The 15,693-nt window shown below is 41.9% G+C and overlaps 2 protein-coding genes across 2 annotated transcripts in view; both read left to right on the top strand.

Annotated features, from left to right (window-relative positions):
- LOC135709432 (protein sax-3-like) overlaps positions 1-15,693 on the top strand; it is a 798,478-nt gene that overhangs the window by 579,141 nt on the left and 203,644 nt on the right. The gene's annotated exons all lie outside the window — the stretch shown is intronic.
- On the top strand, positions 3,508-5,482 carry LOC135709705 (uncharacterized). Its single transcript, XM_065232093.1, has one exon. The coding sequence runs from the start codon at positions 3,538-3,540 to the stop codon at positions 4,966-4,968; it is 1,431 nt and encodes a 476-aa protein (XP_065088165.1). The 5' UTR covers positions 3,508-3,537; the 3' UTR covers positions 4,969-5,482.

Raw genomic sequence — 15,693 nt, 5'->3', positions numbered from 1 at the left:
CTCGAATCTTCTCATAAGTTCATCGGGCCAGAGCTCTTTTGTGGCTTATCGGCTGCATCTCTTAGAATGGAGCTAAAAGCGTGGGAATCTTCAAAAGTGGAGGAAAACTGGAAGAACACTTCTATTGCTAGGCAGTCGAAACGATTCTTTAATCCAAACATTTATGTGACCCACAAAATCCTGGAACTTTCTAAGAAAGATCTTAGTATATATGCAGGTCTTATAACAGGTCATTGTCCGAGCCGTTATCACTTTGGAAAACTTCAAGATGATGTATGTCGCTTCTGTGGCATAGAAAAGGAAGACTCGGAACATTTGCTATGCCACTGCACGGCAATTTTCAATAAAAGGCGTAAGTTCTTCGACAAGGGGCTGATAGAACCCTTTGACATTTGGAGAAAAACTCCCAGTATGGCAGTGCACTTTATTCGAAGTATAATGCCGTGCTGGGATAATGCTATTAGTCAAACGATGGCGATCACTCCTACCCTTGTAGCACACTTTAATCACAATAAGTTACAGCAACTTGTTTATGACTGAAATAAGCAGTATAAAAGTTACTACAATTGATTTGTGACAAGTGTGCTACTAGGGTAATCATAGTGATACGGCATCTTGATATAGCTAAAGAAAAAAATGGGGAATATATCACAATAGATCAGAAAAATGGTCGCAGTGATGAAAATACCCGACAAGGAAAAAAAAAGCAAAACCGATCCCTCTAGGGTTATCGAGCATCTCAAAACCCCAATACTCCACGGCAAAATATGATTAAGTTTCCACTTGGTATGTAATGAACTACAGAAATACGCGATAATTCATATAGTTTCAGCGACTCATGGTTAATTTTAAATATACCACAGACAAACAGATATAACACATTGAATATTTCTCACTGTAAAACATCGTCGCTAAAACATTATCGCCATCTGTTGAATACAGTGTGATGAGCACTACGCTGAACAGATGGCGGTAGTGTGTGGACGTCAAACGCAAGGGGATTGACTATGAGCGCCACAGATGGCGATACTACCAACTATGATACTTTTAAGTTGTCCGTTAAATGCTTGTTCGATGAACAACTTGCGAGTGTTATGTCTGTTTGTCTGTGAATATACTAACGGTACTACCTACAGTGATTATGACGGCTATTACGACAGCGACTACGACGGATTTATAACTTACCATTTGTCTAGTATATAGCACCTTTGTCCGGCAACTACACTTGAACTTCATGTCTGCTATCTGTAATATCTAATAGCAATTACCTTTGTTGTAATACTTCCTTCAACGAAAACAAATTTTCTTGCATTGCTATGGTCATCTAGGAGAAGGATTAAGTCTAGTGCTTTCTCCAGGAAATCTTCATGCACCTTCAGCTTGCTCACAATCTCCGACACTGGCGAGAGACCAGTAGAAGAGCACTTTTGCAAGTCGCAAACTTGCAACTGATTCACGGCAACGTTGGCCACCGAATCACCACCAAAACTCGCGACGGACACATTATCACCTGGGAGGCAATGAAAATCACAAGTACACTTACACACCGCTGGTTACAAAAAAATTGGAGGGTGTTGTACAAGACACGACCGCATTGTTGACGTAGGGTTACGACATTTTTATTCGATTTGTTAGTTTGATGTTTCGGATATTGTTTTGGAATAATGTGAATTTCATAACTCAACTCTTTACAGGAGTGTTCGTTGCGTTGTTCACTGAAAACGAATCATACTCAGATAGTGAGTCACTTTTACTCATTCGTATGAAGACATTTTTAGAAGGGTAGGTTACTCATGCGCTGAGTATCCTAAGCTTTAAGAAAATTTTCCCAACGGATGAGTAAAAGTTAATCACTGATTTAGCTTCGTTTTCAGTATGCAACGCAACGAACACTCCTGTTTATCACTCCGCAGTCAAATAATGACTACAGTCAAACTTTCTACGTTTCCCTTACTTAAGCAATTAGATAAGCATTCTATGCCATGAATGTTGTGCGATAAAACAGTTCCCAAAAAATACCCCCAATAACAAAAAAAAAAAAAAATCCTTCAAAGAGCCGCTGGACTGAACGGACGTTCGCTCACACGAGTTCAATTTGGATTCCGGCCGGAGCACTTTTGAGGACGGTTCAGTCTTATTTACAATAAACTAGAGCTCTTATGTAAAGATTTATTGCTCGCCTTGAAAAAGGCCGTTTGTTTTCACTACATTTTTATGGGTCACTGATAACTTGAGCAATTCCTACTGATTGCAATACTCAAATTCTTCTGATATCGACGGATCACAGTTGCTCCGATGAGCTGGATTAGGTACATGTTTGGCAAAGATAACCCACGGACCATGGTGGTGGATCTCACGACGGTAAGTGCAGCTATTCCATTTCCGTGGACCGATTTGCGTCTGCATCTGGTTGTTTTTCGTTGGATTGAGGTGTATGTATTGAGCTGCTAGAAATGCTGCGATTTCCACGCTGTAGCGAACAAGTCCGAGGTCAAACCGTCCAACGTGCAACGTTGAATGATTGTGCGGCTTCGGCTTGTGTCAATAGGGATCAACTTTCTGATGACTGTGTTAGGGAAAATGTATGGGAAATTCTAATATTTCCATATTTATTCATTGTTAACTATCTAAATATTTAACAATTATAATGTGTGTCATACCGGAAATCTTATAACACTGGTAAATCGATCGACATGCAAATCATCAAAATCCATTGGTTATTGGCCATGTTATTAGCATTTGAGGTCTGACCAATTTTCGTTGCATTTACCTGAATTGACACCCTTCCCGAAAGACGTCGTCCTACGTCAAAACAAACCCATGCAAATTAACGGATCCAATAAACGACACTCTCGCGAAAGCAAACCCGACGTCGTCAAACGGCAAAAAATGAACTCGCTGAGCAATTTAGTGACACGGAATTTCCACTGAAAATCAACTGGGAATGCACGAATTTTAACATACCCAACTACAAACCGCGTTCAGAAGGACTTTTGGTACACTTTCGATATCAATTTCGGTTGAAAACACTTAATTTTTCTCAAAAATAGTAGCGAGCGAACCAACATCAACACCGACCGTGCCGAACTCTTTCACACACCTTACAGCGCGTAAATAAACTCAGTGGCCTACATTAACTTAAAAGGGGCAGAAACTGCTAAAAATCGTTTTTTTTTTCAAATCATTCAACATGATACCAAAAAAGACAAAATAGATCTAAGTCCTGGTATAATAACCACGTGACCTGATTAGGTTAAATGATCCATCGCCAGATCAATCGGTAGACGACAAGGTTTAAATCAGTCAAATAACAACAATTACCAGTGGGAAACCTCAACCTGATAAGAAAAGAAAGTTTACGCTAAGCTTAAATAAATAAACACCCACCGGAATTTCTGTTCAATCTGTAGATTAACCGTACACGTAGCGGAAATGTAAACAACAGTTGATAACAGTATAAAGGATGCATGCAACCGAATGTGCAGCATCAGTTTCTTCACCGCTATTGCATCGTAAGGAAGCCCTAACTTAATCATAATGCAATCGCTATTCTCCCGCGTCAAGCGTCAAACCAACTCGGTCAAGACCGGTGACTTGCAGAAGTTCCGAACCAGGGACAATGCCTACCTGCAGTTCATCGGCGAGCTGAAGTCAGTGTTTACCGAACCGAACGAAATCTACGGCAACATCAAGGTTACCAAGCGTCGCGAAGGCATCACCAAGGTTAACATCAAGGACGGTGCCACCCAGGTCGGTTTCATCTACCGCAATCGGGATCTTTACATTATTGGATTAGTTACCGGATCAACTTTCTACATAGACAAGGAAGTGTACGATGGCCTGGGAAAGAAGATTCCAAGTGCGTGGACGAGTGTGATCGGCACTAGCAAGGTTGTGGCACTGTCCAATCCATTCAGCTACAACCAGATTTTGCCGAGTGGCGAGAACACCGAGCTGCAGATCGGCAAACTGGGTGATTCGTTGACCAAACTCACCCAAGTGGGAGACACTTCGAAGCGCTCGCAGATCATGACGCAGCATCTGGGGCCGTTTGTGGTGGCATTTTCCGAAGCAATTCGCTTTCCCGTTGTTGCCCGGGAGGTACAGGGTGCGATCCGGAAGGCAACCGGTACGGTCAAACTATCCAAGAACCTCGTCAATCAGCTCAGCTTGGGTCATCCATCGGAAAGAACCAAGGGCTATGTTTTTAGCATTTATTCATTGCTGTTGAACTGGAGCAAGCTCTCGGATCGGGTAGTTCCACTCTATTCAAATCCGCCTCAGCCTGCTCCAGCCCTACAGGACGGCAAGTACACCCTTCGCTTGGAAAAGAACCAGCTCAACACGCTGCTGGGAGTGGCCAACTCGTATCGCTTCACGCAGATCAACACCGGCCCCGGCCGTGGCAAACGGGACTTGACCAGTATTTTTGATAATGCAATTCCGCAGCATCCAGCGCTGTTGGAACAACAGCAGATCAACCGAATTGATTACGAAGGCAATGCGGGGCAATCGCCTCCGATGTCGTCTTCCTCTGGCATTGCCTCGATTACGCACAGTCCAGATGTGGTGGGAGCACTGCACCTGCTCACCGTGGGGCTGCTTTATCTGTACGGTAGAAAAATGAATGTTCCTATTGGAAACAACCAGCGACCTCTCGATCCACGGGAGGCGTACGGAATAGCCGTGGATCTGACCGACAGGATTGAATGTTTTCTTAAATCCACTGGTTTGGAGCTGAATTTGGGTTTCGAGGAGGAAATGCAGCTTCAAAGAGAGGTGGCCAGGGCACTGGTTCGTGGCGAACGGGTGGAAGAGATTTTGACAAAAGTCTTGGAGTGGAACTTTTCGCTGGAAAAGGATGGTGTTGGATTGGAAAAGGTTAGCAGGCAGGTTTTCCAGGCATTGGCTACCGAAGCTGGATTTTTGGAAGGTGGTGAATTTGAAGGAGATAGGTGTTTTCAGTGAATTGTGATTTTTTGTTTTATCGTTTGGATTTGAAGAAGAAATTAGTCTTGTAAGGAGGATCGCCAGTAGACGGATTCGTCTTCCGAGAGTTCCGGATCTAATTGCCCAGCTAGTCAAATTTTAAACCTACCTAAAGGATCCACATCCAAGTTTTCCAGCTCCCAATACCAAAACTTCTCACAATTCCAAAATTCTAATTTTGATTCTAGTGCAGTAAGTAGAGTAAAATTTCTTCTTCCAATTAATTTGAAATACCTAGGATAGAGTAAATGACAATATTCATTAATTTTAAAGCGAAATTAATCGTTTCAAAAGCTAGTTGGAACGGTCAACTGATTTAAAAAAATGCGAAGTTCAATGATTGCTTTTAAATGTTTTTTGCTTAAATAAAGATTCATGAAATTCCCTAACGCTAACTCCTGCTCAAAACTAGATATGTACAGAGAAACAATCAGTTGTTCTCCCGGAGCGTATGGCTTGTCAACGGGATCGAACTCTCTGGTTGTTTATCAGAAACTAAAGCTGGGTTTAGACAGGGTAAGTCAAATGATCAACTCAGTTGAATTCAATTGGCTTGAAAAGTTGAGCCTGGTTCAACTTTTTTCAATTCAAGTGAGTTGATCAAGTCAGTTGAATGGCATGGTTTACACGTTCAATTCGCGTTCAAGTCAGTTGAATTCAACTGACTTGATCAATTGACTTGCCTTGTCTAATCCCAGCTTAAGTGTTTCATCACACCCTTCGTTTTGTGTGTTTCTTGTTGTGAGTCGATCCTAACCCTTTCGTCTGGTATCTTCCCCTTCTAAATATTGACAATGCATCAGTCCCTACTCTGTTGGCGGTGCATATGATTTTCACACAAAGCTCTCGATTGGTAAGATACGATTCAAAACAACCAGTGAGTTCTTGAAAGACACCGAGCTTCTAGAGTTTGGCAAGTAGAATGGCATGATCAACCCGGTCGAAAGCAGCCTTGAGATCCGTGTATACTGCCGTTATACGCATAAGAGTCCCACGGTGCATAAGGATTGCATAGAACATGGGACAGTTATGCGTAGAACGGCAGTATACGACTGTGTGGTTTGTTGAGACCGAACGTTTGGGGTGGAAACCATGTTGATCAGAAGAAATGTAGTTTCTACAGCTGGAAAATAAAGCGTCGTTGATGATTATCTGGAATACAGCTTTGTCCTGAAGAACGCGTTACCCACTGAGTTGCACTCACCGCTTTGTCTCGGTGGGTTTTCAACCAAGCGCTCTGATTTTCTGCGAGTGACTAGTTCGCCATTGGCACTACATGCAAAAAATCAGACCGACTGGTTGAAACCCCGTCGAGAAAAAGCGGTGGGTGCAACTCAGTGGGTAACGCGTTCTTCGGGGGATAGCTGTAGTAGCTTCTGGATGGCAGAGTCGACGAGGTCCAATGTGACCGTGAAAATATCAAAGCTGAACGCGTCACTGAGAGTATCACTGATTACTTCTTCAGCAACTTGGCTCAACGATGCCGTTGAAACGTTGAAAACACTCTGCCAGGTTACATTTTTCTAAACCAGGCTTGCTGAAACTCCTCAAATTCACTGGAGGTTTTAAAACACTCATGTCCTGCGAGTTTAGCCAGCCCTCACCTCGAGTGAGTGGCGGTAGGAATATCGCAGAAGTAAACAAAAACTCCTCCAGAGAGAGGGAGAGTGAACTTCAGCGAGAGGATGATTTGACGTGAGGGGCGCTTTTCGAGACTCCGGATGACTTTTTTGTTCGACGCAAGAAGCTCAAAGTTCACCCAGAGTGAGAGGTAAGAGCGTGTGATAGAAAACCTGGGGGGGGACGTGCTGTCAAATCAGCCTACTGATCATTCTTGTATGAATCTGGCTCCAAACGTAAACAATCGCTGTAGGTTTCTTATGGCTTGTTTACGTTTGGAACCAGTTATGCGAGGCATGCGAGGTAGGCGACGATTGTTCGTATTTGACAGCCACCTCCCCCCCTTGTAGAAAACATGAACATGAATGCCAGCAAACCTCACTCTCATTTTATCCCCCTTCGCTCTCAAGCTCTGAAGCTCAGTGGAATGATTTGGCTGTCGGGGTTAACCTCAATCTGATGACAGTTCAGTGGTACTGTTTACGTGGACTTAGTCGATTTTTTCTTGGGTGGATTTTCTCGATAATTTTTCGGACTGCAGTGAGATGTAAACCACACTTATGTAATGTCCATGAGCAACATCCTTTCTACGCGCTGTTCCTCGACAATTTTCAAGTTGAAATTCGGAAATTTAAGAATATTTTTTTCGAAAAAACGACTAAGTGCTTGTAAACAGTACCACTGAACTGTCAAAAAGGTTCAACCGGCTAAAACTGAGTTCATTTATGACGTCACGCTGCAGTACCTAGTAGGCATTCTACTCCTCAGAAAAATGCTACGCTCGGCTCATTTCAAACTCGCGAGTTAGGCTCCATCAAGCCTGTTCTAAAGAAGTGTTGACTCTTTTATTGTTGCTTAGATGAATCTCAACCGGTAGTCCATCCTCTTTCCTTTTTGTCTTCACAAACGTCCAGAAAAGCTTAGGATTACGCCGGAGATTGAACTGCATACGTCTTGAGTACTTCTTGTATGGAAAACGGAAACATTCGATAGCCATCATTTGCGAAGAGCTTTTGATCTCACACGCTTCAAGTGTTGTAATCGAGCATTAGACCATGCAGGTTTTGGAGCAGGTCTCGTCAGAGTCACACAATCCACTGTTAATCGGCTCACAACTTCGTCGAAGTCAAGCCAATCTACCTGGGCCAGTGAAGCCAATTCTTTGAAAGCCCAGACTTTGTACAGCAACGATGTCTTCATAGATAACAGGAGCTGATCAAGTGATGAATGCTTCCAACGCTGAATGATCGGCGTCTAGATGTATCAGAGGTTCGAATGCCTTGGCGATACTACTCTCTAGTGCTGCGGCTTCGTTCACGTGCACAAGATCAAGCATTAATTTACAGGCTGAAACCATCCAAAATAGCGCAGTAGGAAGCAGGCATGTACGACCGAAGAATGCCAATGGTTGGATGATCATTCACGGAAATATTCCAAACAAGCCCAGACTGGTTGTAGTTGCCAAATAGCAGAGCTAGATCGTTGTGATGCAATCGGGACAGTACAGAAATTAGAATTATGGTCAGGAGTATGGTTCATAACGCCGATGCTTACAACGTTGTGTGATGTCGTAATCTTCAACCGGAATAGTACTGACCGAAGCAGGATCGAGGCAGCAGTTCAGTCGTTTGGAAACCGCAATCAAGACGCCACCACCACGTGATTTGGCTCTGTTCATCCGGTTACGGTCATTGCAAAAAACTGACAGCATACTGCCAAATAATTGTGATGAGCCAGGTCTCGGTACGAACTATTGCATCGTAGTTGGACTCAACGGCAGTCAAGAATAAGTCGTCAATCTTAGTTTGCAGGCCACGAATATTTTGATAATACACCACAAGTCCATCGGATAACATAGGTTGGCAATCGGAAAGGCGAGGTCCAGTCGGTGGTGAAGAAGGCGTTGCACTGAAACGTTGAGGCTGATCAGACGAGGAATTGGTTTCAATAAACGCATACTTGCCTGAAGTCCAAGGTTGGAAGACCCCTTCACCGTTCGCAACCACAGGTTCAGAACGACTACGGTGGCAGGAATCAGTAAACACGGTTGCGTTGAGAGGCTTCAGGGCTTCCATGGGGCGGCAGCCAATGCGTTCTGGGCTGACAATTTCAGAAACGTGCCAGCTACGATTCGGTGCAGTATATTTAGAATCGGTGTTGTACACGGTGCCACTTGGCTCAGTTTTCGGAAGACCGATTTCCGTTTGCTGAGGCGTTCCTTGTCCCGGATCGACTGGAACGTGTTGAATGACCTTGATATCGATACAGCAGTCGCTCGCTATAATTGCCTTTTGCGCGACTGTGTTTGTGCTTCAGTACCGAAGTGCCTGCCTCCAAGAAAATCGCCTTGGTCTAATGCTACTCTCCGCAACCTGAAACGAGAGCGAGCTAGAGCTCTCCGCGCTCTCACTCATCTACATCGTCGACATTTTTCAATTGCCAGCAATGATTATCGCCACTATAACAAGCTTTTTTACAAGAGGTATGTAATTCGTACTCAACATAATCTGCAATGCCACCCCAAGAGATTCTGGTCGTTTGTGAATACGAAGAGGAAGGAAACTTGACTGCCGTCAAAAATATTTCTCGGCAATGACGTAGCATTGACAACTGAGGACAAATGCAGCCTATTTGCTAGGCACTTCTTAAGTGTCTTCTCGAATGACTCCCCATCGCAAGCAGAAATTGAGCGAGCCGTCCGTGATGTGCCAACCGACGTCGTAAACATGGATGTTTTTGCCGTAGATGTACAAATGGTTCTTGTCAGCTTGGATTCAAGTTCAAGATCTCTAAGGATTTCCGTGATCCTCTGTGTTTCAAAGCCCTTTACTGTTCATTGGTACGCTCACTACTGGAATTCGCGTGTGTTGTTCAACGCAAATTCGTCAGCTACGCACTGCGCTATCTTCCTTGGAGCGACCCGCTGAATTTACCACCGTATGTTGACCGCTGTCGTTTACTGGGTTTGGATACTCTTGCTGAGCGATGAAACGTATCGCAGGTCATCTTCGTTGCTAAAGTCTTCCCAAGTAACCAAAAGTTCTGATAAAAGGCTATTTGTGGCTTATGCAGCTTGGTTGAAGGTGGTCTATAGAATTCTAAGCAGCCTCATGTTTAAATCGTTATAAGAACTAGAAAGTTCCGGTACCATAATTGAAAAGTATTCTAAGCAGCTTCTGGCGGAACTTGAACAGAAAATAAGTTAAAACAAGATTTTTGTCCTCTACACCAATTCTATATTTAGTTCGCACTTTTATGAAAGTTAATTCTAAAGTCAGGTCTTTATGAAATTTATTTCTGAAGGTAGGTATGAACGTGTATTGATTTATCAGCTGGAGCATTGAAGCTGTTTGAAAAATTTAAATAAGTCCTTCTGCATGAGAGCCCCAGTACGAACCGCTACGTCATCTGAAATATATTAAAGTAAGCTGCTGTTCCGCCTACTGTTGGAGTTTTCAGTACCAGCTGACTGACTTGAATACGAAACACAACACCTTAATGGATTTAAATTGGTGTTCCAACACACTTTTGGCGCAGTGGCTAGTGTTCGTAGATCGCATGCCAAAAATCCAGGAAATTGCACTTTGATTTTTTTTATGTTTAAATAGAATGTTGATGCACTGCTTATTTCATATTTAAGTGCATTCAATTTTGTTACTAATAAAGACTTGTGCGGATTGCTTCATGTGGGCTATGACGGACCTTTTAAGAAACTTTCAAGTTGCTAAGAAGTTCCACAGGGAAGTTTTAAGATGCTTTAAAGTTGCTAAGAAGTTCCGCTGGGAACATTTTCGGAACTTTGTTGTGGTCATGTTTTCAGCCTTGCCTGAAGTTCCTAAGAAGTGCTTAGGGATGCTTTAACTAACTTTTTAGGAACTTCAAGTTGCTACGAGTACGCATCGGAACTTTTTGGAGCCTGCAGTTCCTCGTGTGCTTATTATAGCTTCTAAAGTAGCCAGAATGATTTGTCGGAACTTTATATGCACTTTGTAGAACTTGAAAGTGGGTTTTTTCGTTGAATGCGGAACTTTTGGTTGCTTGAGAAGAAAGTTCTGTCGGAACATTATTTCAACTGAATTGAACTTGAACGTTCTGTCGGAACTTTACTTGAACTTTATGGAGCTTTAAAGTTCTGTCAGAACTTTATTTGAACTTTATGGAACTTGAAAGTTCTGTCGGAACTTTATTTGAACTTTATGGAACTTGAAAGTTCTGTCGGAACTTTATTTGAACTTTATGGAACTTGGAAGTGAGTTTTATCTTTGAATGCGGAACTTTTGGTTGCTTGGGTTGCTCGCAGCATATGATGTTCCTGAGTTAACAATTAATCTGTATGCTCCGGCCCGAACACTCCGTCCGAGAGCCTTGCTACATGAAGAAGTTCATGCAACCAACTATGCTGCAAACAGTTCCTTTGTCACCATGATTCAACGAAGTATCTTACCTATTTGACTTTGACATCAATGGCTTCAGATTTCGTCATCGTTTGCTGTCCGCCAATTTTAAATTTTAATGAGTGACCGCATTTAGATATAAGCACAGACAAACAGACGTAACTCTTCATTGTGTATCTTCGTTCACGCATTTAACGGTTGATTTGAATATTATCAGTTCCTCGAACTTCTCGCCGCAGCGCTGGCATCGGATCACTTTGACGTTTCTGTACATTCTACAGAACTTTTATGCAATATTGTTTGCGAGTTAGCGAACACGTGTGTTTTCCGCGAGAAGCCCGAGAGATGTCGTTACTGAGGTTCTATGTTTTGAGATACTATGTTTTCAAGAACAACGTTTTCAAAGAGTTTTTTTTTTTTCCTCTGTTCGGGACATAAAACCACTGCGACCAGTGGTTACGATCAAAGAGTTACGTCTGTTTGTCTGTGATATAAGTGTTTCATTGAGGCTACCAAGTCAGATGAACTATAATAATAATAAATAAATAAATAAATAAATAAGTAAAGCATGACGTCATCGGTAGCCTGCAGACCGTGTTGTTCAGGATTGGAAAAAGAACATTGGGAATGCAAAACGTGCTGTAACTTGAAGGCGTATCAGGTGAAGAATTGTCTTGATCACATTTGTACTTGCCTGTTGAAGTAAGCTGGAAAACACCCGATCCACATCTAGTCACACGTCCAGAACGGCTGTGATGAGTGCTGTCACGAATCAGTAGCTTCCAAAATGCAGTCCATAGTGCATCCCGGGCGTGAAGTTAGATGACTCATGCTATACAGTGGTTGTTCAATGCCGAGGACAACAGAAATACTACTCAATTGGAGGAAGTCGGTGAAGGATTCGGTATCTAGATGCGGAACACTGGAACTCGCCCCATATCGTGGGTAGATCACGTTTTCGTGGTACGTTACGGAATGTAAGATGTACCACCGATTCCTAGTCCTGACTACTTCAAACTAGGCGAACAGGATTTTTCAGAAATCAAAGGAACACATCTTAGTTCTATTTACTTGTTATGCTTTGTTGATAGTGACAAGACTCGGCTTTGTCCACCGAGGATGATCTTGAAACAAGGAAAAATGAGCTAGTTAGTCTTCATCCATGTGATTCCAAATCTTCTATCCGTTGTTCCCTAGTTTGAAGTGGTTAAGACTAGGGTTCTGATGCATGGTCATTATCGGTGTCATTCCTTAATTTTGTTGCTAAGGAATCCAATTTTGACTGACAAAGGGGCGCGCCTTTGGAGGGTGTTTCAACACTCCGAAGGGTATAAATAGCGTGATCTTGCAATTAGAGTTGGATCCTTGCGATAAATGCAAGAATGATAACTGTAAAAAATCGAATACTTCATCATTTCTCAATAGTGATAGAGTAATACGACATTCACTAAACTAAAGACACGGGATATAATAAAATAGATCAAATTACTGGTCGCAGTTTGGTAGGTCCCGAACAGAGGAAAAAAAACACTGGAACTCGAAAACTGACCAGACAAATGCCTGTTGCTCATGGAAGCATACTTTCCTGAACATGATGGTTGGGGGACCTCACCGCCATACTCTACCACTCTCGACTCGAATTCACGGATCAAAATACCCTCTGGCCAAGTATCCGAACTCGAAGCAACTTCCTGTAGCTTTGGAACCATTCCGACCTTGTACGAAATAAAGCTCATACGACTAGTATAGGATCCCTTTTTCACAAACGGCACAACCTTTACCGGAGCTTTGCACCGAACACTAGTTTTGACCAGCTTCTCAATTGATTCCGGTTTCACGCTAGGGTGATTACGGGAGAGGTACAGCCAGAACAACCCAGCAGGCTCAGGAACAGTCCGAACATCAGCATCAGTCACCGCTTTAGTGGTTTGCTAGTCAGCAGGGCTTCATCATAGTGACGTTTCAATGGGGGTTGACAAGTGATATTTCCAGAATCCAGATTTGTCGGAGAAGATGACGCAATTCGTCTTGTCAACTGAGCAATTTACCATCCTTGGTTGGCCATTTCCTTTCTGATCTCAGCATGGGCAATTTCACAGAAAGCCTTGCAGGAGACGGACTCTTCATCGCCTTTAACACGTTTTGTGCATTTGTCACAAGCAGAACTCATGATGAACATAATAGCAACTGAACACGCGTGTAGAGATGCTCTAATACCAGAGAGGTAACTCTAAGACCAGAAGGTTCCGTGGTCAACTTTTTGGCTCAGCTCTTGTACTCCCTTCGGTCCCAAGCTAATCTATGCACCCCCCGAAACATAGGAAAATCCACGAACCCCTCATTTTATCTGTCAAACTTTCATAGCGAATCAAAACAAACATAGTGTAGTACTAGAATTTCGACTAGAATGGGGTACGTTAATCGATTTGCTTGCGAGGCTAGTCAAGTTTTTTTTTTTTTTTTTTTTTTTATTAATTTATTTGATAAGGCTCAACCGAATTAACTTTACAGAGCCGAGGATTCTTGGTCACTATACAATACATCTTAAAACTATAGTCAAAAGGTACAACACAATAAACACTTTATCTTCCGCTATCCAAAAAGCCTCCTCCATCAGAACTGGAGCCGCTTCCAGTGGTTTCATTGTATGGCAAATTGTTGTACGCCAACGAGGGTCAGAGCGCGTCCATTGCAGCAATGGACGCAAAACGTGGTCATCACTCACACACCCATCACGAAACGGTTGCTTTCCAAAGTGGACGACGCATCGACTGAAAGAACTGCTGATGAAGAACAATGAGGAGGACCACACAATGGTTGCTGCCGAGAAAACAGACGATCGCGTAGCACACATCGAGAGTGGCCTGCTTTCGACGACAGCCGAGTGAACACTGCGGCTAGTCAAGTAGTGAGCCTATTTAAAACCGTTAGTTTCCACCGGTTGCTAATACGCTCGTCGCTCGAACGGTGGAGGTGGATTCAGCAGTTCGTCTGATCTTGATAACAACAACACAGCAGTAAACACAAGATTTCCAATGCGAAATTGATTCGGCACTATTGTCACAACTCGCTATTAAGGTGTTTCGCTGTGAGATCCTTATTCTCGTAACCACTTCGAAACTTTAAGAGCACAAATATCGGCTTTTACGCATATATGAAGTAGCCATTTCGAGTGAAATGGGGCATTAATTTCCAATATGTTGAAACGGGCTCACCGTCGTTTCATAAAGAACCCTATTTGTGATTCAAATTTGCGCCTTCGTGGTAGGCAACCAATGTGCTCGAATCAGTAATGATGGGTGTTAAGTGGGTGGGATTTACACGTCAGTGATCAAAAGGTCAACTTACCGATCAAATCGCGAAGAAAATTTAGAATATATAATTTTAGAATCAAGAAATCAGAACCGGAATAAAAACGGAAAATAGGAAAATTGAGGCTTCTGGATCAAGAAATAGCACCCGCTCGATCTTTCCCGTTCAGACCGCCGAACAGTAAAGTCTACATTTTAACAAGTGAATATCGAAGCTAAATTCGGAGTGATAGTTAATCAATTGAAAAGTAATTTAAAAGCAAGAAGTGCAGTGAATTGAATTGAATAGTAATTTATAGTTTTATGTATTTCCAGAGTTTATTTAAAGTAAATTGATAAATTTAGAAAAATCGTGAGTCGTGAATAACTTGAAAATCCTGTAAAGTAAGCGCGTGGTGAATTTGATTGCAGTATATAAAACTAATCATAACATTTTAATAGGGAAGAAAACGTGAGTCCAAATAAAAGAACTGATAAGAAATCAGACATTGCAGTTAAAAAAGTAGAAGGGTCTGTGCCTAGGGGCACAAACGGAAGCTTGACGTAGGACCGCTAGCGGACGGAATAAATGTGAAGAGCATTAAATTCTTTTAATTGATCAAAAATATCTATTATCTCAACTCTTTCCGGTTTTGAATTGTAGGCGATCCAAATTTGTAGTAATCTTTTTCAAAAAGAAAGTTGATTACGAGAATCAACAGGGTGGCCAGTGAATTTTCATTTTGAAAATCCCGGTTTTTTCCGGTTTTTCCGGTTCAAATCTTAAAAATTCCCGGTTGTTAATATGCAACAAAAAAAAACAAAATTTACTGATAGGATAAAAAAATGTGATTTAAGAAGATTCCCAAGATTCTGGAGCTTTGAAATTTGTGTAGAGTCTGAAACTAGAACTTTAATTCAAAATTTGTGATTAATAACATGCTTCGTGATGCAAAATTTGGAGAAACAATAATTAAAATGTGAAATTTTGAATGTTTTTCAAGATCACAGATTTATAAAAAAAAAAAAAAAAAACATCATACTTATGAGTCGTGGAGTCATAATTGTCACGCTCTGAGACTTGGAAGCATTTTAAGGGTAATAACAAATTACATAGCAATCTGTAGAATCTGGCGGACAAACCCTGGAATTTTTAGTAAAATTTAAAAGAATTCAAAGTGTTGATTAAAAACAAATATTGAGAAGGATTCCCACACAGTTTTCGAAGGAGAAGAGCAGATTTCCAGAATTATTCTTACATGAAATCCATAGAAATTGTTAGATGAATTTGGAAGGATTTCTTTGGAGAAGAATGCAAGTTTTAAATTAAACTGTTAGGTAATTTTAGTAGATTTAAAAAAGAATTGTGAAAATAAAAATAAAACATTGCAGAAAATTCC

The sequence above is a fragment of the Ochlerotatus camptorhynchus genome, unplaced genomic scaffold (genome assembly GCF_037179485.1).
Source record: "Ochlerotatus camptorhynchus isolate MF236.1 unplaced genomic scaffold, CSIRO-AGI_Acam_v1.1 ptg000361l, whole genome shotgun sequence".
Classification (NCBI taxonomy): Eukaryota; Metazoa; Arthropoda; class Insecta; order Diptera; family Culicidae; genus Ochlerotatus; species Ochlerotatus camptorhynchus.
Note: the sequence above shows the minus strand (reverse complement) of the source record. Positions and strands in the feature narration are given on the sequence as shown.